Raw genomic sequence first — 27,224 nt, forward strand, 5'->3', positions numbered from 1 at the left:
GAGAGAAAGGGCCAGCTCTATTCAGTGCCTTCTTCATGCACACCTCTCGGCACACAAGATGTGATTGGACAAGGTGCAAGACAATTTCAGCAAGGCTCCCTTTCCCATTAAAGGTTGAACTAGATGATCTTTCCAGGTCCCTTCCAACCTGGGCTGTTCTACAGTTTTATATTTTAAACTCAATGGTTAAAGCAAAGAATGCACTCAGTAGAAATATTTATTTTACAGAATCTTTATCTGTTGGAGAGGGATAATGCTTCATAATCATCATGTGAGTCCGACTGCATCCTCTATGTAGAAATGAAAAACCACAGCTACCACGGATTCAGTCCTTTACCTCCCCCCTTACACAGGCTCTGTGCAGCCCTCTCCCCATAGCAAATTCCCCACTATTATTCCCACACGTTAGAAATCAGCTTCTCCTGTGTTTCCAACAGCATGTTACCTATTTCAGAGTCCAATTTGCCAGCATGCTAATATATTAACCTTATAGTGAGAAGAATGTACAAATGAAGTATTGTTGCTCCTTAAGAACTGTCTGTGAGTCAGTGCAAAAGTTACTGCGTTGTATGCAAACATCGTATAGACTATAAGGCTGGTCTACGTGCAAAAGAATTGAGTCTAGCTAATCAGTTCTATACCTTCTATGTGTTCCTTCCTATTTCCAGTACCTATTTGCTCAGGAGCAGTGCAGCTTTTGCTTATGTTAACTCAAAGCTAGTTGAAACAGTAACGAGACAACCCAAACACTAAGTTGCTTCACAGTTTCTGCTAATACACCTAAGTTTGCCGGATAAATGCTTACACTTACCATACAGTGCATTCTTTGAGGGGGAATACACGAAGGCTAATGTGTAGAGGTAAAAGTTCAATAAACCATAAAATGATAAGAATTCTGCTGGTAGTAAATGTCAAGGATTTTGCTCAATAAAGCTCCACATACATTAACTTTGGAAACAAGATCAGATCATACATAAGCTCTTTCAATGGCAAGAATTATTATCTTAATATAAGTTTAAGAGCATGAATGGTTAAACAAAAGTGCATGTTTTAAATTCAATTACTACTAATGTACTCAGTTATTTTGAGGTAAAGCTCCCACTGAAGACAAAGCTTTAACATACAACACTTGCTGAGATAAGGTCTACTCTCAAGCATTAGAGTGCATGATGAATTGAATAGTCTGCCTTTAACACTGAAAGAAAGCTGAGTAAGGTGGGGTTTAATTTTTGTTTATTTTTTTAAAAAGTTCTTGCTTGGCACAGCAATTGAGAAGAGAAAGGACTACCTGTAGATAGAAATTTGAAGATGGCTTCTTGCCATCAGTTGGGGAAAAAGCTAAAGGCTTTATATATTGTTTCCTAGTAACACCCAACACATCTAAGCTTATTGGTAACCGGAGCAATTGCAGTCATGCAGACACTTTCAGAAAGTAGAATAAACTAGGATCTCATAGTTCAGGTCCAGAAATACAGTTTGTAATATTTTAATAAATTTTAATAAATTTTAATAATTTTTAAATAAAATAAATTTTTAAAATTTAATTTTAATAATTTTAATAAATTTTAATAAATTGTCTCTCTCCAGTCACTTGAATTCTCTGTTGTGACCTCTTCCACAGGTAGGCTTTGACCAATACACTAAAGCATTTTGTGTGATTTCTAAACTATTAATTTCTCAGACATTTTGATATACCCCATGCCAACTGACAGGTGTATATCAAACTGAATTCATGCACCACAATAGCTTGTTCAAATTACTTTAAAATGCATGCATACCTAGCCCTTCATTCCTGTTCAAGAGTAGCAAATGAAGTTGTGATTTACGTAATGTAAACAAATCAGACTGAAACTGTGTCAGCTTATACTCTTTACAAACAGCCATTGCAAAATGCTAACTCGGAACTGACCAAAGTGAACTGAACTTCTAAAGTCCACCAAAAAGTCAAAGGTCTCAGCCCTTAGTACATCATTTTAAAGTGCCTTCTGCACAATAACAAATTAACATTCCTACTTGAGCGGTACCACAACACAAGGATATAGTTCTGATAATGAGTTGACAGCTCAGCAACAAAGTTGTCCTGTAGAACTTGTGCTCCAAAGCGTAGGTAGAGTATAACAATGCTGTGGAAAAAAATTAAGGCATATGGGTGTACTGAGTCTTTAAACCACAAAACTGAAATGGTAGCTTAACAGAAGTGTATATGAGACAATAATTATATTAACATGCTGACCATTTACTTTAAGACACATTTGGTTTCGAAGTTCTAAATTAAGAATTATTCTTATGTGATTAAAAGTCAGCAGTCAACTGAGTAAAGCAAAAAAAAAATTCCAAAAAAACCCTCCATAATGTATTTCCCTCAGATTTCACCCACTACAGACAATCTTAAGAGCCAATAGTAATTTGAAATAACTGACTGGAGTAAGGGAGACAGATATTAACAATCATCTAAGAAAATCAAAGCATAAGATTAGAATTAGTAAGTGAAGCTTACAAAGCTCCACAAGAGTTGAATAGCACACTGCAGATCACAGAAAACATTTCTGGCAAGTGAATCTCTAAATCTTGCACTGCATTGATGTAGTAATGGAAGTAATATACAGTTAGCTCTAAAAGCCTCAAGAAGAGTTAAAAAAAAAATCAAAAGTGCTTGCCATAAAAATTATATCAAAAGACATCTCAGTTTCACTGACAATTTTATTATGAATAAAATGTATTCAAAGCCCTGAAAAAAAAGGTTACAGAACTGAGAAATATACCTTCAAGAGCCTTACCTAATTACAAGCACCACAAAGGTTAATGCCGTCAAGAATTTCAACCTGAGATCTGAAAACAATTGAGAAAAGTTATTATTAGCAAATTTACACCTACATCTAGGAGAAGCAAGCCTGCTTGGGGAAGAATCAAAAGAAATATTCCTTACCAACATAAGGCATGTTACGAAGTTCTGAGCATGCCCTCACTATCAGGAACAAAAGGTAAAGAACATATGTGGTTGCCACCACAAGGAAGAAGATTTTCATTCCCTATAAAGAAGAATGTTAGGTTTTATTATTTAACGAGATTTGGTCTATTCCTTCTTCCTTCAGTGGAAATCATTATTTCCCAAAGCACAACATATCCATTTATTCAGGAGAAGTAGGCTCATGAAAGGAAGTACAAAATGGGGATGGATATACATCGCGGTAAGTTTGTGGGGAATGTAAAGAAACAATATTTAGTAGAAGTCATCATTTCGTTCACTGAGTTCACAGTGAGCTGAATCTCAATGATTTTCTAAAAACACAGCTCCTGGGAACAGTGCATTGACCCGTGTAAATCTGATCTTCCTTTACTACAAGAAAGTCTGAAATTTACTAGGACAGCAGATCCTGCCAGGAGTAAAGATGTACAAAACTGACTTTAAGAGGCTTAAACATTTTTCTTGCAATCCCAACTGCCACAAGTCCATGACTAAACTTGTGGTATTGAATCTGCAGATTTGCAAGACAATTTACTCTTCTCATTGGCATGGAGCTCAATATGGCCTACGCGTGATCTAAAGCAAAATTAAAAGTACCCTAGTCAGAATAAGACCATTTGACCAACACTTGCTATTTTCTAAACTGCGTTACAGATTATAATAGAAGAACAGCCTCCATCTCCTTGTACTGCCTAACTCCATCTGACAAATTAATAGCAAAGAAAACATTTCTGACTTACCTGGAAATTACCTGTGTCAACCCTGTACTGATATGTAGGATCGTGTACTTCATTAACACTAGAAAAGATTCAAAGAGTGGTACTTACACCATGACAAGAGACAAGGTCAAAAAGCTGTACTGACCAAGAAACCAACTAACAAATTAAAGGTTTGAAGTTACAATATAGAGTTTATAACTAAAGGGTTTGGCTGTATAAATCGGTGCAATGCCACTGATTCCAATGGAGGCATGACAATTTACACTATGTTACATCCTCCTTCTTCCCAAACTCAATTTTCAAGAAATATTGGGCATTTCAGTTGTGAGTACGTCTAATCTCCCCACTTGTTTTTTAGATAATGTATATCTTGTAAATTCATACAAGCCTTCAGGATTTGGTGTTTACATTTTATGCTTGGTGTTAAGATTTATACTTAAGAAATTACTCGTATAAGCCCTTCTTTCACAGCAATTCTGCTGATAGGGCATTAGCCCAAGCATTTCCTGAAACAGCACTGCTTTCAACAACGTATCATGGCATGGAGATGGTTAGAAGGCATCATCCTTCCAAGACATAAAATAAGAGGCAAACACTTGAGACTGTAACAGTTAGGAAACTAAAAATGTACCAAAAGCGAAAAAGTTTTCTGGGTGGTGAATAGTGACAACTTCACATTGACACAACAAACTGGAAAAAGAGAGAAACACTAAACCAAGCAAAAGAACTGGATTTTGAGGAGAGAGAGAATAGCTTGACTAAGCAGCGTCAACACCAGTTACACACATTTAATGGTTGAACTGTCTAGTAGTTAACTACAGAGATACGGTTGCTTCGGATACTAAAAGCTGATTGGGACAGTGCTAGAGGGAGTATTGTAGGGAGCCGTAACAGATTGACAAAGCAGTGATTTCCAGATCTCACCCTGATTTATAAAATTATGTACTACTAGATTGTTCATGGGGAATTCTGGTTTTAAATCAGTCACAATTTTCCAAACAAAAAGATGTTAAGAATTTGAACTCTGTTCCTGTATCACAATCGGAGCATTAACAAATAGATACCACTAATTATATATAAAATAATAAATAAAAATAAAATAATACATAAAATAATAATACAAATCTTCTCATGTTTTCACACTCTCAGGTTGTTGCTTTTGCACTCAATTTTAAATTACTTACGTTTGCCATATTCCCAGTGTAACAGAGGCCAGCCACAATAGTCCAACAATAAAGAATTTGGGCAGATAGAAAGTTAAGCACTTCCTTTCCCCCTGTTGAGAAAACAATAGTGTGGTGAAGGAGTGAACTCACATTTGAGACTTCATCTTTGTTTTGTTCACCTTAAACCTTTAACCTACACAGCTGATTACAGAAGACATTAAATTGTATCATCATTTGTGTTAATAAGATGCAGTAGATTTGTAGCATCCTATTTACAAGGTCACACATATACTGATACTGCAACTATAGGAATATGCTCCAGAATTCATATTTATATTCTGCAGTATTTTGAAGTATTTTAAAAAACAATCAACCTCCACATACAACACCAAGACCCTTCATACAAGAGCAAAGCATAATGGTATCATAATTCTGAAGATGATCTTGCAACAGTTTGGAGTGGACTGTCCTACCTATCTCATCGAGGCGTGATAGCCTCAAGACAATCTACTTCACCATAAATAAGTTTAATCTCTTTTTACAAAAAATTGGTTAATTTTTTGTCACCTTTTGAAAGAAATGAAAAATAAGTACTGCCTTCTCAGTAAGTAATAGATAACGTTGCATCCCTTACCTGTACTCTTATACCATGGTAGACGCAAAGCCAGAACAACAATAGTGCACACAGAAACAGTGACTGGAATAGATCATCCAGCATTCCAGGAAACCAGCTGTTCACCAGAAAAGAAAGGGGGAAAAATGGATCTGCAACAAAACAAGGGAAAAAAAAACGAAAGTTAAACAGAGGAGGAAAAGCACAGTCCTTTCCATTATGAGAAGTAAAGCAGAATGGATCTTCAGAGGAACAAAAACCACTAGGTTTTTCAAATTACACCAGTAAATGGAATTGGAGTTCACTGTATCTTAGAGTAATTTACAAAGAAAAAGGTGCTTCCAGCAACAGTCTTTCGTGCTGTAGGAATAATCTGAAATAACTGCCAACATTTCTAGAAGATTTCAGGTTTTACTAGACTTTCTGCTAAAGCACTGTTTTTCATGATGACCTAAAAAACTATCATAGAATGACTGAAAGGCAAATATTCTTTTGGTACTGCTAGAGAGCGCTAGAATTTGATGTACTTTACCACAGGACTAGAAATAGCCTCCATTTTTAACTACTGTGCATGTATCTGAAAAAATGAAGTACGACTTAGCAGAAAAACACAGAAATTCCATTTACATGGCACTGTATGAAAGGTTCAGTATAGTTGTAGCCACCTATTCCAATCAGAGCTTTAAACAACACATTTGACATTCACGTGACTGAAAAGAATGAAATCCACCTACTCTTTACGCCCCTGAATCTGATACACTTGAGAAGGGTTTATTGGTTTACATTTTTTTAATTTAGTTTTCTGAAGCCTTATAAACAGCTCCTTATAAGTTCAAGGCCAAATTCCATTTTGCTCTCTCTTTTTGTTGCCTTTCTTTTTTTCTTGTTTTTCTTATTTTATTTAAAAGGGAGCTTTTCTAAAAAAATCCAGGACTCAAGTACCATTGTAAAGTAGCAGGAGGGGAAGGAGGATGGACATCCATTTCTGTTCAATACCCCAGTCTCTCATGGAGAATTTCCGCAGGGAATGTGCAAACAGACACTATAAAACAAAAATTGTAAGAGAGGAACACAGTCTTAATGGTGTTACCAGAGTAGAGACAATGCAGTACAACACAAAGGCTACTTCACAAGGTCTTTGCCACTGTGAACATTGTAAATCTGCCTCAAGTTTCTGGTTTCTAGTTCTGCCTCAAGTTTGCTGGCTCACCCCAATGCAGATTACTTAATCTCTCAGGCAAACTGAGAAGGAAACCAGCCAGTACTGCACAAATAGACAGTGTATGAATGTTGCCTAATTACCGGTCACACACAACCAGCAACTCCCAACTACTTAAAAATAAAAACCAGATTCCATATTACATCCACCTCCTGAGTGATGTCATTTATGTGAGCAAAATGCTACGCAAGTGTTCAGTGCTTTAGTGTCCTTACTCTGAAAATTCTTCATTTTAGATGTTATTATTTTGTTGTTTATTTTTCCAAACACCTTTTTCCAGGGGCCAAAACAGGTTGGAGGGGAGAAGAATCTAAACTGTAGCATAATTTAGGCTGTAAGGGACTCTGGAGGTCATATTCAACAGAGTTTTGCTCATTTTCAGAGATGGTAACCCACACTCTGAGCATCCTATTCCAATGTCTCAGACTACCCGCACTGCAAAAAATATTTTTTCTAGCATCCAACCACAATTTCCTTTGTTTAAGCAAAATATTTTCCTTTCAATTCAAAATCAGTGTTTAGAAAAAAAAGTCTTCCCATTTATCCTATATTCTTAATGTCCATTCAATACCACTTGTAAAAACATAAAATTACATAAGTATTTTTGAAACATTTTTTTACACCTGTTCAATGATATTCAGCTGCTGCCTGGGGTTAAGTCGCTAAACATAACCTTACAGAACAGTGTTATCACCTGCCTACATGGATAATATACTCCAGAAAAATTGAAACTAAATCTTACCGTGACCATAAAAGTAAGAACTACAAAGACAAATCGGAACCATATTTCCACTTGTGAAAATGTTGGATTGTAAGTCTTCCACTACAAGAAAACAGAAAAAAAAAAGCCCAATGAACAATGTTTTAACAGGGCACAAAGGACGTAATTACCACTTTCTGCAGATACTGAAAAGTTCTCTGGCTTTTCAAAATTTAAAGGTATAACTGAATTCCACCATGTCACTATGGAAAGATGAAGATAAATTCATACCCACAGAACTAGCTGATGAAAAGACAACCAAAGCAGCCTAATATCCTTGCTTCTCTTTTACTCTGCCACTTTGTAAAACACTAAGTGTGCTGTCATATGTTAAAGCACTTCTCAGGACAAAAAAAAAGTGTGTTCTTCATTGATTTCAACTGCACTTGCATTCAAAGTTTTAATGCCAAATTGAGTAAATCCAGTATGTTCTTCTTTATTACCAAGGTCAGATGCATACATTGATTATGAAGAGGTTGGTATGGGTTCACAAAAGGCAGGTCTTGCCAGACTAACCTGATCGCCTTCTATGACAAAGTGACTCGGCTGCTGGATGAGGGAAAGGCTGTGGATGTGGTCTTCCTGGACTTCAGCAAAGCCTTTGACACAGTTTCTCACAGCATTCTGCTTGAGAAACTGTCAGCCTCTGGCCTGGACAGGTGCACACTCTCCTGGGTGGAAAACCGGTTGGATGGCCGGGCCCAGAGAGTGGTGGTAAATGGTGTGAAATCCAGCTGGAGGCCAGTGACAAGTGGGGTTCCCCAGGGCTCAGTGCTGGGTCCAGCCCTGTTCAATGTCTTCATCAATGATCTGGATGAAGGCATCGAGTGCACCCTGAGCAAGTTTGCGGACGACACTAAGCTGGGTGGAAGTGTCGATCTGCTGGAGGGAAGGGAGGCTCTGCAAAGGGATCTAAACAGGCTGGACCGCTGGGCAGAGTCTAATGGCATGAGGTTTAACAAGGCCAAATGCCGGGTCCTGCACTTGGGGCACAACAACCCTATGCAGTGCTACAGACTAGGAGAAGTCTGTCTAGAAAGCTGCCTGGAGGAGAGGGACCTGGGGATGTTGGTTGACAACTGATTGAATATGAGCCAGCAGTGTGCCCAGGTGGCCAAGAAGGCCAATGGCAACTTGGCTTGTATCAGAAACGGTGTGACCAGCAGGTCCAGGGAGGTTATCCTCCCTCTGTACTCGGCACTGGTGAGACCGCTCCTCGAATCCTGTGTTCAGTTCTGGGCCCCTCACCATAAGAAGGATGTTGAGGCTCTGGAGAGAGTCCAGAGAAGAGCAACAAAGCTGGTGAAAGGGCTGGAGAACAGGCCTTATGAGGAGCGGCTGAGAGAGCTGGGGTTGTTTAGCCTGGAGAAGAGGAGGCTGAGGGGAGACCTCATTGCTCTCTACAACTACCTGAAAGGACGTTGTAGAGAGGAGGGTGCTGGCCTCTTCTCCCAAGTGACAGGGGACAGGACAAGAGGGAATGGCCTCAAGCTCCGCCAGGGGAGGTTTAGGCTAGACGTTAGGAAAAAATTCTTTACAGAAAGGGTCATTGGGCACTGGAACAGGCTGCCCAGGGAGGTGGTTGATTCACCTTCCCTGGAGGTGTTTAATGCACGGGTGGATGAGGTGCTGAGGGATATGGTTTAGTGTTTGATGGGAACGGTTGGACTCGATGATCCGGTGGGTCTCTTCCAACCTGGTTATTCTGTGAAGATGCAAACTACCTGATCTGTGAAGGTACAGTCACAATTCCTGTAATGGGTTTGTTTTCTTAAAGCTTTATTCTCTTGTTTCAGAAATGGAAAAAAAAGAAAATCAAGTAAGGGAAGAATGAATGAGCTAACCAGAAAGGAAGAACTTTTTTTCCTGGCATAAGGAAGAAAAGCTCCTTCTTCTCCTCTAATTATTAGATGGGCACAAATATGAATTATAACATGTCAGATTGCATAAATCCTACTCTGTTGACCATTTCTCAAAGCTGGCATGCTTAACTTTTGAAACCACTTTTTAAATGTAAACTCTTTTGTACAATGTATGCTCTGCCATCTGAACAAGAAGTTTTACCTTTCAATGGATTCAACTTGTCAAACTCTGTCTTCTCTTTTAAAAGTGTAAATGTAGAAATAAACCTATATGCCGAGAATCTCATTATACAAAAAGCAATCTATGATTTCAACCAAGATCACCACAGACCATTGTAATAATGAAATAATTTGACAATAATAGTTGCTGTGGGAAAGCAGGGCCTTGGGTTTGGGTTTTTTTGGTTTTCCACACAAGTCTGCATGAAAGGCAGCCTGCAAAGCAAGACGATAAACGGTACAACTACGAATACCTGTCCTGTATGAAATGTGGAACTAAGCAAAGGGTTTGAAAGTTTGGTTTTAGTTTGGGGTTTTTTTCCCCCTTACAGGTTATTTTTAATGGTGTGCTTTATGTACCAAAATATTACAAATGTTAATATTGAGGAAGTTCATTTAGTATATAAAAAATACTTTCGCTTTACAGTAAGATTTTAGCTTCCTACCTGGCCTAATATATTGAATGTTGCACATCGGTACAATATACCACAGTAAACTGAATTAGAAATTCGGTTTAGTTCCATTTTATCCCAATGCAAATGTTTCCAGATTTCTTTTTGGAGCCAATCAGCACATGCTGATGATGTAACTGTTTCATAAGTAATCTTTAGCACTGTGAACTGAGCTAGTTGCTTCACTAGGGATTATTCTAGTGAACTGTTTTATTAGCCCACTTATTTTTCTCTTCCTTATCAGCACAGTAAAAAAAACAGCTTCATTTTTCTTTGAAATTGTCAAATCTTTCTAGCCCACACTCCTGTAAAGTCTGGAAAAACCTTGCTAAATCAAATACACCTACTGGAAGGACTGAAAAAGATACCATGCTTTAGAGAGGCAACACGTTTATAAGCAAATGGAGAAAACTGGATGATCTAGTCTAGCTTGCCTACTGTTAAAAATATCTCCCAGGAATTAGCCTAAATTTATTTGTTCCAGAAAACAGAACTGGCAGTTCTGAGAGAAAAATCTTTCCTTATAGAGTTAAAAAAATTGGTCTAGACCCTTAGTAACAGCAAATACTATAGCAGATCTGATATTAGTAGTGACAGAAAAATTAATTATAATGCATCTTTATCTTCAAAAGTTAGATAACTCTTTAATTACAGTTAAAGCAGACCTCCACATTAGAAATTAAAGAGATTTCTTTTGCTAGTATCAAACTTTATACTTACTGTGAAAGTAACGTTCTGGATGGTGTATGTTAACTTATTTAGATCTTCAAAGCTAACAAATATGTTGTATTGAGTGTAGTTCAAGTAGCCAAGGTGAGCAACAATGATTTCACTGCATTTCTGTGAATGCACATAGTGAAGAATAGTAAGTAAGAGCCTTCAATTCATTCCAGAATATGCACAGTTAGTACAGGTCAGAGAATTTGTTTCCAAATGGTCAGATATTGATGATATTTATTACATGCTTTACTAATCTGATCAGAAGAAGACAAACAAGACCAGCAGATAATTCCTTGAAAGATACCAGACAAAGCGGAAGAAACTGATAAAGTCAGTCAGCAGGATCAAAGGTAGAATTGGTAAACAAAGCTACCTTTACGCTTAAGCTGATGAAAGCAACTTCTTGCACCACCAGGACAGATCTGAGTAACTCTACCAGTCGAGCTCTAGGTCATGGGATTGTGAGATAGGGTTATCTTGTGCTAATCAATTTCTAAAAGTTAACAGGAGGAAAGAGAATACCCAAACATATTGCTCTCTTGGCTGTGCGTACAATTAAATTTAATGGAACAGTGTTCATTAACTTCTGTAGATTTTATATATATGTGTCTATATATAAAAAGAAAACATTTTATTTATCCAGTTTGCTTATTGCAAAAACCTAGCTATTACCTTCCTAAAGGACTTGCATCTGGAAAACCTGTTCTGGATGTCAAGTTCAAAAATTTCAGTGAAAATTATACTATAACCTCAAAATTTTAAATATTTATTCACAAGTGGCAAGAAATACGGCTTTTTCAGAACACAGATGCCATATAATTTCAACAAGACACTCTGCTATGTGTTAGGGAAGAACTGTTCTCTCCTCTGGAGCCCTATATCATATCCTCTACTATAATATTCCTTCCTTCAGCGCTGCTAAATCTGTTTAGGCAGCACACACTGTTTTTGCTGACAGAGACAACTACTCTAATAAGAAGGAGTGGTGTTTGAGGTGTAATAGACACAAGTCATAGGAGGAAATAGAAAAAGACAGATAGCAAGTTATCTCGCTTATCAATACTAGCTAGATTGCAATTATAAATAAAACTATACTCCAGAGTCTTTCCTGAGATGTACTTAACAGTTATATTCTTCTCTTTTGCAATGTAATTTAACATGCACACAAACAGATTTAAAGAAAGTGTACTGCATCATTTCTGTTTAAGTAGGCACGTACTTGTGCACAACTGAGTAATCTTGTCCGATTGTGAACTTGGTTATTAACATATGGTGTGCTTCCATCCTTCACCACTCCAAGAACTTTGACAGTCATAGTAATATTCTTTTTGAGGGATACTGTAAATAAAAACAGTGACCATTACGCTATTGCTACATGCAGAAATGAAATCTCAAATAGAGTTCCAAATATAGTTTAAAATACATATCCAAAGATTAATCTAAGTTACTCAATTATACTTTACTGGAATAGAGGTCCAGTGTCTTAATTAAAAAAAACACAAAACTTTTCATTTATTTATTTAGGCAGTAAGTCACAAATACCCTGTACTGAATCTTGACAGAGTAACAATTACTAATACAGTATTTCTCACATATTTATAAGGAAGTTTTATTGAAAAAAATCATTACATTCTACACCTCTGATTCTCCACAAAAAGAAGGAAGAAAGACACATTCTCTAGATACTACTGCTTTCACAGAAATAACAAACAACTTATCCCATACACCTATTGCTACCAATTCTCAGGATCAGTGCTGTCCATGTCTTTATGGGAAGCATGGTTTGGTGGGAGAGAAACTATGTCAGAGGAAAAACATAGCCAGAAAGCAACAGGCTCATGTATGTAACAGATTAAATAAAAGATACAATATACAGGTTGCTATAGCAATTTCCTGAGAATCAGGTAAGAGCCTCACCATCATGCTGATCCAACTCAACCACGCAGGTCAGCCACAGCTGCTGATTGTAAGTAGACAGTGGTGGTGAACTTAAATTAAAAGGCTTCAGCTGTAAAAAAAACCCCACAAAGTTAGCACCAGGCATTATTCAGTTACATGATATATCTGTTGTTACAATTATAGAAGTCATGTTAACTACGCTTGTGACAGTATTTTTGGGAAAAGATTTGGTATGTGCCACTGTGTGAACAGAACAAGCAGCTCAAATATAAGTCTTCCAGAGAAGTAGTTTAAACATCACTCGTATTTTGCACGGCACTGAAGTAAGGAAAGGTATGACCACTTAAGGCACATAGAAGTAGCAGCAATAAAATAAAAAAATTCAGATATAAAAAAACCCCCAAACCCTTGAGAACTAGCCTGAAAATAAACAATCATTTCTAGCACTTTACATCAAAAGTCAGGTTTATGATCCCTTATCTGTTAACAAAGTTTTAGACCTGCTCCCCTAACTATGAAAATAAAAACTGTTTTTCCACTAGGTTTCCTAAATCCCATGCTCATTTCAAAAGCAAGGAAGATGCCATTAACAGATAAAACCTACACACACAAAAGACTTTTCTTATTTGATATAAAAACATGTTTAAAAAAAAATCCATTCATAACACAGTACCAATCCAAATATATACAGGTAACTAATAGAAATGTTACAAATCACAGAACCATTAGGTTGGAAAAGACCCCCAGGATCATCGAGTCCAAGCATTCCTATCAGCCACTACGACCATTTAAAAAAGGTTTTCTTTAAAAAAGAAAACAAAGCAACAAAACCTTTTTAGCGCTTTCCCAAAAATTACTTTAGATACTAGGTTAACAGCAAAGAGCTAGACAGAAATAAAAATGCAAGAACTGAGAACCAAATTATTAAAACCTTTAAGAAATCAATGGCAATGTTCGTATTAGGAAGCCAGACCCCATGTCTTGGTCACGTGACAGTGGACAGTTAACAAGAAAAAGAAATACTCCTTCTCAGCTGATAGAAAGGAAGAACACAAGAGAGTAATAATTAGTTGTCACTGAGAGCATTGTTTTTCAGTTTATGTTCTCAGCTTCTATTTCTGGATCCCCTACAAGAATCTCCAACATGAACGCACCAGGGAATCCTATCAACACTCAAATGTTAACTTTATCAGAAATCACTGTGCAGAAACATAATACAATTCTCTACCTGATCTGCTCACAAAAGTAAGACACTAGAAACTGCTGCTGGGACACTCATGAAACAACACAGTGGTAGCACTATACAGCATGTTCGATTTCAAACCATGTGGGCAATAAGTTTTCCAGTAAAAATCTAAATACTTAAAATAAATGAAGGAAATTTAACTTGACTGACATCAATTAAAGCCATTCACATAATCCAACAATGTTTATTAACTCTTACCTTTACACTATTATTTAAGTAGGTTCGTGCTACAGAAGTTTCAATTACATTAGGACCTACAAAATGTATAAGAAGAAAGAAAGAAAACAGTATTGAAGTATGCATGTTACTGATAAGTAATGTCATAAATACAGCATTTCAAAAGACTGTACAAAATACCTCCCTACAAAGCAGGTAGCCACTTTTTGGATGCTTAAGCTGAAGGCTAAATCACTTCAAGATTTCAGTATCATTAATAAATTTGGCCCGAACCTTCCTTTAAGCCTCCCTGTCACAGTATTTGTAGACACAATTAAATTGGAAGTAAATTTTAAGTCAAGAACTCTACATCAGAAGCTGCGCACATATATTCCAAACCACTAAAACAAATGATACGGTATATTTTTTCCCTAGCTAAGTTGTAAGCTCATAGTCATGAAAGTACTCAGCTACAGAAAAAGTAGTAACTACAGAAAAACCAGTAACTCAGTCCCAGGAGGACTGTTGTTACAGCAACTTGAATCTTAACAAGGGCTGCAAAAACCACCTGAAAAAACCAGCATATTTAATGGCACTATAAAGTTTCTATAGACAAACTGCTACCATTACCCGACTTACAGAGAGCACAGTGACCATAACACATCACACTCAAGGCTCAAGTACGAGGGCAAACACGTTTCATTATATTTGAGTGCAGAATGCTAACACCTTTTTACATACATGTAGTGTACTTGCTTGTACAATCACAATAACAGTACTTTCTGGTTAATGCTGGATTTCCATCACAGTGGTCTGTTCAAGCCAAGGTACCTGCATGTTTGTTTAGGAACAGTTCAGTTTACCCAGACTGGGCCCCTCCTTTTCTATGGAAATCTGGGGCTATAATTCATTATGTGTAACATCACATAAACAAACATAATTGCATAGAAGTTCTATAAACAATTTCTCCTAAAACAGACAATCCATTTAAGCAATGGAGATTCATGTCCAGTTGCAGTGGGAGATGTTCAGCTCACTATCAGACTTTTCATTCAACCATTCCTCCATAATTCTAGATAAGGACACACACACTTAACATGTACTGCTCAACTGCATCCATCCACTCATACCCTACCTCTAGATCTGTATGCAGCAAATTAGAAGCAATAAAATCATGATTTATGTTAGAGAAGAGATCTCCAGAGACCATCTAGTCCACTCTCTTGCTTAATTAGATCAGGTTGCCCAGGGCCATATCCAGTCAAGTCTCGAATACCCAGGACAGAGACTCCCACAATCTCCCTGGGCAACCTGTTACAGTATTTAACCACCCTTATGGTAAGAAAAAAACCTCCTAACATCTAACTGGAATTTCTTGTGTTCCAGCTTGTGTCTGTTGCCTCTCACCTTATCACCATGCACCTCTGGGAAGAGTCTAGCCCCATCTTCTATGTATCCTCTAATAAGGTAGTTGCAGTCAGTGGCAAGGTTTTCCCTTAGCATTCTTAGGTGTGCAAGAACACATGGTACAGGAGAGAAAAGGAATGCATAGATCTATCTACATACCCAGAACTATGTAGCCGTGCATGCACAGGTACATACATAAAAGGACTAAACCAGAAAAATGAAAGGGAAAAGCAGGAAAAGGTCTGTATCTACCCACTGGCAAGTGAACAAACACCGAGGAGATGTATAGTGGGTGCGGACAGAGACAAGGCATATTCATTTGTATTTGGGTCACTCTAATGGCTACCCAGTCACAGTAAGATCTCCCGGTCCAAATGGTCTCTTCCCTCATATATTCAGTCTGGGAATTTAATGTAATTTATTAATCCTCAAAACATGTTGTTTCAGCCACAAATTTAGTATTAAAAAATATATGCAAGAAAACTAGTTTTTCACAGACTATGTACTTCAAAGATACTACAGAGAAACAATGGAAAAGAAGGAAGTTTATAAATGAGCAACATGGGATCATTCTGTGCAAGAAGTATTACAGGTTAGCTGTCATGACAATTCTAAGCATGCAGCATTGACTGAGCTTCTACAACCTTTCTAATTACAATATTGACCCCCATCTTAAAGACTTCAAATGGAAAAATTAAGAATTTCACCCATCACACTCGAAGCTTCTTAGTGGAACTACAGTTCAGCTTCATTAACAGACACCCAAAATAAAGTCAATTCTGCATCTTTGCACCTCTTGGTTCTCAAGTACATAACACACAGGGCAGATTTTTGAAAGGCACAATTCATTTTGAGAAGCATAATTCAATTTCAGTAAGTGCTCACAGTTGATAAGTCATAAAAATTTCAGTAATTATGTCTTAACAAAAACCAGTAGAATGAGTCTTTTTTAAAAGTTTGCTTTTAGCCAAAGATATGAACCAATATCAGTAGAGAGAGAATAGTTCCAGTTTTTAAGAACAGCAACTAAAAAAATAATGAGGTTCTACTGCTATCCCTGCTACTCCTCTCTATCCAGCAATACATTAAGGCTTTTTAAAGCAACCAAAATGATGCTATGGTCATATTATTAAAAAATGGTGATTAAATTACATTGTTATTGGTTTTCTTTTAGTCCGCTAACAGAATCCTGTCTGAAAGCAAAGAACCACCCTGAGGTAGTGAACAGGAAAATTGCACAGGGACAGAAAATGAGTGAGTGCTGCAACTTACACTTTCCTTGCATTTGACTCACTCTAAAGACAACATAGACTTTTGAGAAAAGGGGAAGTAACTTGGGAAAAAAAAACAAACAAACCAAGTATGCATCTGCCTTGGGTTATAAGAACTGAAAAGCCACAGCCACCTCAGATTAAAGTGCCTTGTTTTCTCAGATAAGAAGCAAGACTTTTGCTAGGCTTCCCAAACTGCAGCTAGAGATGTTCAATATGAGCAACAGCACATCCAAACAGCACAGAAAATATCTATCTCCCACTTTTTCATTTACTTAGTAGGCTTGGTGAGTTTTGCTCAGACTGTACCCTTATGGCCTCAAACTGCACTAGGGGAGGTTCAGACTGGACATTCAGAAAGATTTCTTCACTGAAAGAGTTATCAGGTAGTGGAACAGGCTGCCTAGGAAAGCGATTGAGTCACCATCCCTGGAAATGCTTACAAGATGGGTAGATGAAGTGCTTAGGGATATGATTTAGTAACTGACAGTTACCGCTGGGCTTGATGATCTAAAGGTCTTTTCCAACCTAGTGATTCTATGATTCTTTAATAAGAGAGCAGCACTCTATTGTTAGCACTGCTCCTTCCATTCACAGGAAGCAAGGAGCTGTCAACAAAAACCGTAAGAAACATCACAATAAGTGTCCAGTGGGTCTCCTCCCAAGGTAAACAACATTCTTCTAAAAACAATGAAGTGACAATAATGAACTGCATTCAGGGTTTGTCAACAAAACTATCCAGCAAACCAGTCTTAAAAGGACAAGAATCCCACAGCCATGCCAGCTCCTGAAGGGTATCACAGGCGATTCCTGGGACCCCAGCAGGGTACAGATGACCAAGTGTTGCTTACAGCAGCCAAGTCCCCGGGACCAAAAAGCAACCACATCATCAGATCACTCTGCACGCAGATGCAATGCAACACACCAACACAGCTCACTCAGGTTCTGCTACCAATTAAGAACAAAGCGCTCACTTCTCTCTTCCAGAAGCCCTGCTTTTTGCCTAGTCTTACGGTAACCACCTTCTTGCATTTCTTACAACTGGGCAGTATAAACACACAACTACAAATATGGTTCACATTTTAAGCCAAATGACACTGAATTAAGTAATTACAAGGGGTTTTTTTCTCCTTTATCATTCATATAAATGCATTTTTGTAAATTTTTATGGTATTTTAGTGGCCCTTCAACATCCTTAGGCAAGTGACAGGAGTATCAGTGATTAACCTTTATGAACTTAAAGTCTGTTTGGACCTTAGGCTTCCAAAATAAACCAAACAGCTGGAAAAAAGGTTTCATTTCACGGACAAATTTTATTATTTAATGCTGTTATGAAGAATGCACTGCCTACGAGGCACGAACTGGCACAAAAGGCTCAAACAGCTGCCTCTAATTAACCCCTTGCTTCTTTCCAAGGCAGGCAGGAGTGGATGAGTCCCAGGCCCAGACAGCCCCATCTCATTCTAAAGGTAGTGAAGGCAGGGCAGAAACAATCCCACAGATGGGTCAAGAGGTGTCAGAGTGGCACAGGAGAACATGCTGGGTGATGTGGAAATAAGCAGTAAAGTGGGAGCAGGTGGTAATGACCTTAAATAATTCTTACATGGGTGGCAGGCTGCTTAATGAGCACAAATCCCTCCCTGCCCCTCTCCTCACTAAACTTCTGTGTTGACAAAGGTTGACAAAGCTATCCTGACAGCAGAGTATTCCCTTAATATCACTACAGCGATAGCACATTGACTACTTTTTTAAGTACGTTTTAAACACGGAAAAGCTTTCTGGCATGAAAGACAGAGGGGTACCATCCTTTCTGTCTACCGAATGACACTCTATCTTTGTTGATGACATTTCCACAAATCTCTCTGATCTCCAGGATAAGTATCCACGAACTAAGTGCTTATCTTCCCAGATCACATCATGACTCCCACAAAGGCTTCTGAAACCAGAGACCTAAGCTTACGTATGTTCAACAACAGAAGGTCATATTTTTACATTACCAAAATATTTTATATTTCTGTGGCATTTCTCATCCAGATATTTAGATGGCTTTACAAACAGCTATCAACTTCCTCACATGAAATCAAGTACTAGCACAACCGTTTTACAGGCTGAAATACAAAGAAGAAAATTAATGTACCAGTCTGCTGAAAAAAATTAGTTCTAATGAAGCTGGTTTTGTTTTACTTTACTGACTGTCCCCTGCAAAGAAGTTGCAAATGCCAAATCTGTATAGCTAGTACTCCTATGAAAAACGAGATGGAAGAACCACTTCTCCTTCCCAGTCAGAAGTAATGCTTCCTCAGATACCTCAGGGGCATTAAGCTCATTAGCATTTAAATATATCTGTAAGCACCAACAGGTTTAGACAAAGCATACAAGAACCATAATCTTTTAAAAAGACAGCATCCTTACCTGCTATTCCTATGAAGACTGTCAAACCAAAACAAACAAAGAATACTACAAAGACCAGAACAAAATGTCGTTTTGACAGAGTATATAATCGCATCGGTGCCAGCCTATAGGAAGGAAAAGAAAGCACAGAATTAGCTGTCAGTCGTTCTTCTAAAGGGGGAGGAAGGGACAGGAACAGACTGCATTCATTTCTCCACAAATAAAACTAAACCACACTCTGAGCTAACATGTAACACTAAAAAAAAGTTAATGCTACTTTATAGAGCAAGGATAAGTATTAGGAATTATTAGAGATATTTACGTGCACGCACACCCACGCCTGAAAATGTATTTATTTTGCCCATTCTCTTTATGCTAGGGTGCTAAGGTTTTCTATTGTCCCAAGACATGTGCAAGAGAAAATATTTCTTAGAAGGAGAAAGTGTTACCTTTTTTATTAGCCCACGTGTTAATAATTTAAACATCTCCTGCAATGACAGCTTAACCTAAAGGGATTGATGGCACTAACAACTCAGTTACCTGCACGTGACCTTCATGAGTTTCCTACACATGACATATACATATATATATATGTGTGTGTGTGTATATATATATACACACATATACACACACTTCATTCCTGCAGGATCACCCCCAACAAGGAGTAAGGCAGAACTCCAGACCCACTAGATGTGCATGCTCAGGCTCTGCATTCTTGTCTGAACTCCATCAAAGCTCAAGAAGTAAAAACTTGAACTTAAGGAACTTAACTACTAGAATTTAATATTAGGCACTAAAATACAGGTACACATAAGAACAATTAGATGTTTGTCACAACTGGTTGGTGGTTATCATCAGATTAAAGAAAAACAGAAGGGAAAAAAAGTACTGAAAGGACCAACTGCATTCTCTTGGAAACAGGTCAATTCCAATTTCATTAGCTTAAGGGAAGTATGATCAAAGAATTAATCCTACATAACATATATCTACTTAATCTTCCGTTTTGTTAAATACACTGTTCAAAAAAGGACAAATCCACCACGTTTCAAAATTCAGCCAACATTTTGGTTTGAGTTATGCCACAACTGACCCACCTAATAGTCGATTTTCTACCTCATTTTCTAGACATGATCATGGAAAGCTGTACAGTGTACATGGGAAAGCTGTATGGTTGTGGTGGGGGGGGTGTTATCCAATAAAGTCAGAAGAGCACCATCACAGAAATAAACAAAAGCATAAGAATTCAATGACAGTGCTCCCTTTCAGCTTTGAATAATACTTCTTACCAGCTGAATGGTGCTCTTAGTGGTTCACTACATTAATGGAGAAATGCAGAAAAGGTCGTGGAAACCTTTCCATAAGCCCAGACTGAATTCTGCAACCAGGTAACCCAGGCCTGCATGCCTAGCAGTCCTTAAAAGCAAAGTAAACAATTCACTTTAAACAAGTAAAAGTATTTAATAATAAACTCTATTTTCTTTAAGATCACTGAACTATCGCAAATGAGACACTACAAAAATAATTACATTATTCCTTTACAGTAAAGTTTGAAAGACCCAAATCTTAATTTTACACACAAAGGAGGTGGGAAGGGAAGAAAAACCCACAGAAGTAATGGGAACTGCAAGCAAATAACTGTAAATGCTACAAGCTTGCACAAACTGGCTGTGCAGGACCAGGGGCACAGCATCTGCAAACACAATGTAACTTGCTTTGCCATCTGCCCTTATCCTGAGCACAAACTCTTCACCAGTCTTAAGAAGTCAGAATACCTGAGTGTACAGAAAAAAAGTAAATCATACATGAAATAATCACAATCATAAACAGGAACAGATCTCTGTCACAGAGATCAGCACACAGAAGTCTCGCAGACAAGTATTATTTTAAGTTGACTTAAAAAAATGTCAATTAACAGAGGCATTTCACACCAGAACTTGTCTGCACACTTTAGCTGGGATATAATCGCAGTATTTTCTTTAACTCAATGTCTTAACACCTCAGCCTGCATGTACTTAAGCCACTTTAAAGCTATTACATCTGTACTAGTACTAAAATAACTAACCAAATAACGTGCATTTTCCCATCTGTTTCAAGGGCTCCTTCAGTTTCACAGATGACCTGATATTTCTTGACTGCCTGCAAATGCCATGTATAGGATATTCTCTTGAGATATCAAAATACCAATCTTAACAAGAAAATTATTGATATATAAAAAAGGTACATGAAATGTAGACATGCCTAAATCAACTACAAGTCGATACCAAATGCTCCATGGAAGAGCACCCACTGAGGGCGGGTGCCCAGAAATCAGGGCTGGATCAGAAAGCCCATGGGTCAAGAATAGTTGAAGACTGCAAGAGTATCACATACACTCATATTGTTCTTAACAGCTAACATGTGGGCATCCACTGAACCACTACAGTCTGATGCAGGATCCTTCTGACATGTCCTTGGTTCTTCTGATAAGCTTCCTATTTTCCAAGTTTTTGTAGACATTCCGAGGTACCTAATACGAACATGAAATGCAGCTTCACCCCCACAATCCTTACAGGAAAGCCACTAGACTTCACCCAGACAATGCTCCCATCTTTACAGCTATCAGCAGTTATCACCTTGGTTTCCTTCTACGCCAGAGCAAGCTTTCAAAGAAACACGTGCCTGACATGGAGTTACTCTCTATTCTAGCTCCTCTCCAGGTGATGTGACCCCTAGTAGCCAAAATCGGTTAGGTATACACTATCTAAGAACATTCAGGCTGGCACTTAAAAAACAGAGGAGACCAGAAAGAGAACGGACACACTCTGTGTTTTCCCTTCTTCTTTCATACTTGTACTCCTGAAGTCTCATTCAAGCCACTGACTGTATGCAATACTTTACAGGTCACACAGGCAGCACGGACACTTACTTTAAGAGCAAATATAAGAACTCAGCTGAACCTTAACTGCATTTATGATGACAGCAAATGACAATTTATAGTACTCCAATCAATGACATATTCTTCACTGCTCCTCACTGCAATAACAGAATTTCCTGTGTGCTTTGAATGTCCCATTTCAACTTATCACCAGCTGTCATAAAAAGCAGATTAAAAGGTCCTCCTGTTCATTCATTGTTTAACATCTGCCTTTTGGAAAGGAATTATAGAAAATTTATGAATATGTGTTAACTGCAAGTTGATGATCCTCCACTAAGAGCTTCTTTCTTACATCCAAATGGCCTTATAAAGGATTAAATGTTTGAAAGGAATTTCTGGGAAAAGCAAAAGATGTTCTTCACTCTGGGAGCACCTGTTCAAACAAGCTTTGCTTTACCAATGGAAGATGCTTTTATCAGCCCAGCCAAGGTAGCCTGAAGCTCAAGGCTAGCCATCCAAGCGTCTACAGACTTCTCACGTAGCTTTTAACACCTGTACTACATTTTATCCTTAATCAGACAGAAATAAGTATTTTATAATTAAATGGGATATGTCTGAAACTAACTGCAAGGGAGCAGAAAGCACTGAGATACAAACAGAAATATTATACTTTGACACCTCAAATAGCAGTCAGTAAAACAAAAACTGTACTAATGCAATCTATGATATAGCAGGCTATGGAAACGTGCAGCTGTTACAACTGCAATCTTTCAGCAGACATTCATATGCGAGATGCAAAGGTAGGTTAAATCTTGTTCTGTGAGTACATTTTTGGCTCAAATGGTTAAGCAAAATGTTTTTCAGGCTATTCTTCATCTTCAAATCACTTCTCATGCCAGCACAACACAATCTTTACTAAACCAAAGACCACACAAAACCCAGATCCTTTTATATGACGGCTTTCAGTTAAGACTCTCACTTTACAGAGTAGGAGGCTGTGACAAAAGTGGGATCAAGCAGTAGGTAGCATAGAGTTGATACGGAAATCAGAAATAACTCACTTTTATGCACAGTAGTCTTTTTGACATACTAGCTACAACATCTCTACCTCCAACTACTGCTTTCTATTTTAGGGTCTCTCCCAAATAAAACCATCAAACCTACCTCAATTTAAATGATTATATATGCTACCTACATTTACAGCACTGGATCTATCTGTACATACTGCACTTTCTCACGGTTTAAAGACATTGCTTGCTTTGGTGCCCCTCAGAAGACCTTGAATTTCTTCTTGCAGGTGTTTTCCACCATGGTTAATAACTAATGAGGCAGCACGTGAATGCATAAAAAGAGGCACACAATTAACATTAACAGTACTACATATACTAGTAACACAGTTGTAACAAGTACAATTACAGCCACCTGTGTCTATACAAAACAGTTCATGGGGTGGGTTTGGGGTTCTTTTAAGTATCTCGTTTGTTTTATTTACTGAAGTCTGAATCATCATTCATGACTACAGCCGTGCCCATGCAGGAAAATAACCAGGAAAACAAGTTTTCTTTATCCTTAATAGATACTATCTGAGCTTAAGGATAGGAGGGGGAGAGGGGGGGTGTATTTACCACCTAAGAGGAAGAACCACAGCATTCCTCCAAAGAACTGGGCAGTTACTTTCAGCTTTCTGACTGGTGAACCGCAGCATCAGAAACATTCATTTAACCCTCAGGTGAACAAGAATTAACACACATAAAACCAAATGACAAGATTCAGGTCTTAATGGGTGAAAAGCTTAAATTATCGCACCCAGCCAGAGGAAGGCGTTTCTTGGCCCCAGGCCCAGTCAAACAAGCTCCATCCCAGGCTGGGCAGCTCCGGATCAGTGCTGATACCAAAAATGCCAGCAAATAAACTCTCTTGAGACTCGTCGTGGAGCTTCAGAAAACAATTACCCTTTAATCACGCCTGGGGAACATGAGGGAGCGATCTCCATCAGTCCTGTGCAGCAAGACAAGAGCTGGGGAAAAAACAGCTTTCCCATCTACATGCATATGGATAAACTTTCCCAGAAATCTTATACATATTCTATTACTTTCCAGGGACTCATTTTAATGTTATTATGAACTACACAACAGTCAAATCTCTTGCTAATTTGGAGCTCTGAAGCCAGCTCTCTCTCTACCTGACCTTGCATTTGAGATGCAGAAAGGCTGCAGAAGGGATTGCAGAGGACACATCACAGAATGGTTTGAGTTGGAAGGCACCTTAAAAGATCATCCAGTTCCAACCCCCCGGCCATGGGCAGGGACACCTTCCACCAGACAAGGCTGCCCAGGGTCCCATCCAACCTGGCCTTGAACACCCCCAGGCATGGGGCAGCCACAGCTTCCCTGGGCAACCTGGGCCAGTGCCTCACTGCCCTCATGGTGGAGAAATTCCTCCTTATGTCTAGTCTAAACCTGCCCCTCTCAGGTTTATACCCGGGCCCTCTAGTCCTATCACTACATGCTTTTGTGAACAGTCCCTCCCCAGCTTTCCTGTAGCCCCTTCAGGTACTGGAAGGTCACTATAAGGTCTCCTCGGAGCCTTCTCTTCTCCAGGCTGAACAAGCCCGGCTCTCTCAGCCTGTCCTCGTATGGGAGGTGCTCCAGCCCTCGGATCATCCTTGCAGCCCTCCCCTGGACACATCTGTTCAGCACAGCTCAGACCGAACGCAAGACGTTATCATCTTCAAAGAACGAACGGGATGTCTGGAAAAAAACCACTGCTTCAAAGAAACCACGCTACCCGAGGGGACAACCCGGCCAACTTCCAAAGAACGCAATAACTTGGACGAAACCTTAAGTCTACTTTAGCTTAAACGGAAAATATCCCACTTTCTGAAGGAGCAACAGTGCCCCGCCCACCGCCCGCCTCCCTCCCTTTCTTCTTCTCGTCCTCCTCCCTCCCTCGCTCGCTCCAGGACCCGGGGCGGGGGGGGCGGCTGCGCGGAGTCCCGGCAGCCCAGCGAGACCCCAGCCGGCGCGAGGCGTCCCCGCCACCCCTATCGCTATCGCTATCGCCACCCCGGCCCCCATCCCCGCGTCGGCCACTCACGGCTCCATCCCGGCCCCGCCCGAGGCACCGCCCCCCTCCCGCCTCCCCTTTCCCGCCCTCTCCCGGCAGCGGCGCGAGCCGCTTCCGCGCGCGTCAGCCGGGCGCCACGCGGCGCGCGCGACGTCACGGCGCGCCCCGCCCCGCCCCGCCTGAGCCACCGCCTCGGGTTCGCTACGGGGAGCAAGAGGGGACACGGGGGGCGGTGTGAGGCGCAGTTGAGATGGCGAGAAGGGGAATGTTTTTGATATAAGCTAAAGGTGTGCTAGTTTCATCTAAGTAATTGCGTTCTTTGGAAGTCAGGCCGAATGTCCCTCTGACAGCGTGGTTCGAGCAGGGTATTCATAGAATCACAGAACCACAGCATCACCGGGTTGGAAAAGACCCCTTGGATCATTGAGTCCAACCCTTCCTGTCTGCCACTAAACCATGCCCCTGAGCACCTCGTCCACCCGTGCCTTAAACACCTCCAGGGAAGGGGACTCAACCACCTGGGCAGCCTGTTCCAGTGCCCAATGACCCTTCCTGTGAAAAATTTCTTTCTGATGTCCAGCCTGAACCTCCCCTGGCGGAGCTTGAGGCCATTCCCTCTTGTCCTGTCCCCTGTCACTTGGGAGAAGAGGCCAGCACCCTCCTCTCTACAACCTCCTTTCAGGTAGTTGTAGAGAGCAATGAGGTCTCCCCTCAGCCTCCTCTTCTCCAGGCTAAACAATCCCAGTCCCCCAGCCATTCCTTATAAGGCCTGTTCTCCAGCCCCTTCACCAGCTTTGTTGCTCTTCTCTGGACTCACTCCAGAGCCTCAACATCCTTCTTGTGGTGAGGGGCCCAGAACTGAACACAGTACTCAAGGAGCGGTCTCACCAGTGCTGAGTACGGAGGGAGAATAACCTCCCTGGACCTGCTCGTCACGCCGTTTCTGATACAAGCCAAGATGCCATTGGCCTTCTTGGCCACCTGGGCACACTGCTGGCTCATGTTCAGTCAGCTGTCGGCCAGTACCCCCAGCTCTTTCTCCTCCAGGCAGCTTTCCAGCCAGACTTCTCATAGAATCACCAGGTTGGGAAAAACCTCCAGGATCATTGAGTCCAACCATTCCTGTCAAACACTAAACCATGCCTCTGAGCACCCCACCCATCTTTTAAATACCTCCAGGGATGGTGACTCAGCCACCTCTCTGGGCAGCCTGTTCCAGTGTCCAATGACCCTTTCTGTGAATTTTTTTTCTGATATCCAGCCTGAGCCTCCCCTGGCAAAGCTTGAGACCATTCCCCCTTGTCCAGTTGGAGAAGCGCAGAGCCCCTCTGCTACGAGGACAGGCTGAGAGAGTTAGGGCTGTCCAGCCTGGAGAAGAGAAGACTCCAAGGAGACCTTACAGTGACCTGCCAGTACCTGAAGGGGCTACAGGAAAGCTGGAGAGGGACTTTTTTACAAGGGCCTGGAGAGATAGGACGAGGAGGAACAGCTTTAAATTGTAGGGGGGAAAATTTAGATCATACATTAGGAAGGAATTCTTCACAATGAGGGTGGTGAGGCGCTGGCACAGGTTGCCCAGGGAAGCTGTGGCTGCCCCATCCCTGAAGGTGTTCAGGGCCAGGCTGGGTGGGTCTTGATCAGCCTTGTCTGGTGGGAGGTGTCTCTGCCCATCACAGGGGGATTGGAACTGGATGATCTTTAAGGTCCCTTACAAGCCAAACCATTTTATGATTCTAAGTGGTTCTGAATCCAATTTAAACCTGTCCAGTTTTGGTGTAAAGACTGAGGCAGCTTAATCTTGCTGTACATGCACATGTTTAGCACCTATTAGAGACAGCCTCCTGCTTTGCAAATGATTTTATTTCCAGCTTGATCAAATGATGATGGCTTTTTCAGTGCAATGAAAATGCCATCCCTGCAGCCACCTCAATGCAGCTTCCCAGTATTCAGGGGATGTGATCAATGTATCATGTTCATAGAGAACTCGGTTAGCTCACAAGTGCTGGAAAATAAATCCTGGGAGTAAGCTACTACTTTAAACACACTGCCTAATAAAAACATCCAGATCACACCTAACACTATTTTATTCTTGCATAAATGTCAGGATAAAGTATGGGTTTGTTCTGCTTTCCTACTATATGTCCTGAGACTAGGCAACAAAGACTGTCAACCAATCTATTGGGTAGCAATTATTAAAGGTAGGCAGTTTTAGGGATTTTGCCAAGTTATATTTTTGTAT

At 39.9% G+C, this 27,224-nt stretch overlaps 1 protein-coding gene across 2 annotated transcripts in view; it reads right to left on the minus strand.

Moving 5' to 3' along the window:
* The window catches only part of TMEM181 (transmembrane protein 181), a 39,852-nt gene that overhangs the window by 5,501 nt on the left and 7,127 nt on the right, over positions 1-27,224 (minus strand). The window contains exons 1-15 of one of the 2 annotated variants that reach the window (XM_069852046.1): positions 25,016-25,044; positions 19,087-19,190; positions 14,039-14,094; positions 12,613-12,703; positions 11,915-12,033; positions 10,696-10,815; positions 7,425-7,505; positions 6,406-6,505; positions 5,485-5,615; positions 4,869-4,960; positions 3,706-3,763; positions 2,927-3,029; positions 2,778-2,829; positions 2,041-2,123; positions 812-901 (exon numbers count right to left, since the gene is read on the minus strand). In XM_069852046.1, coding sequence (XP_069708147.1) covers positions 812-901; positions 2,041-2,123; positions 2,778-2,829; positions 2,927-3,029; positions 3,706-3,763; positions 4,869-4,960; positions 5,485-5,615; positions 6,406-6,505; positions 7,425-7,505; positions 10,696-10,815; positions 11,915-12,033; positions 12,613-12,703; positions 14,039-14,094; positions 19,087-19,190; positions 25,016-25,023 — 1,288 coding nt within the window. In that variant the 5' untranslated portion in view covers positions 25,024-25,044. Of the gene's footprint in view, positions 1-811; positions 902-2,040; positions 2,124-2,777; positions 2,830-2,926; positions 3,030-3,705; positions 3,764-4,868; positions 4,961-5,484; positions 5,616-6,405; positions 6,506-7,424; positions 7,506-10,695; positions 10,816-11,914; positions 12,034-12,612; positions 12,704-14,038; positions 14,095-19,086; positions 19,191-25,015; positions 25,045-27,224 lie in introns of those variants that run through there. The other variant, XM_069852044.1, reaches the window with a different exon arrangement.

The sequence above is a fragment of the Phaenicophaeus curvirostris genome, chromosome 2 (assembly GCF_032191515.1).
Source record: "Phaenicophaeus curvirostris isolate KB17595 chromosome 2, BPBGC_Pcur_1.0, whole genome shotgun sequence".
In the NCBI taxonomy this organism is placed as follows: Eukaryota; Metazoa; Chordata; class Aves; order Cuculiformes; family Cuculidae; genus Phaenicophaeus; species Phaenicophaeus curvirostris.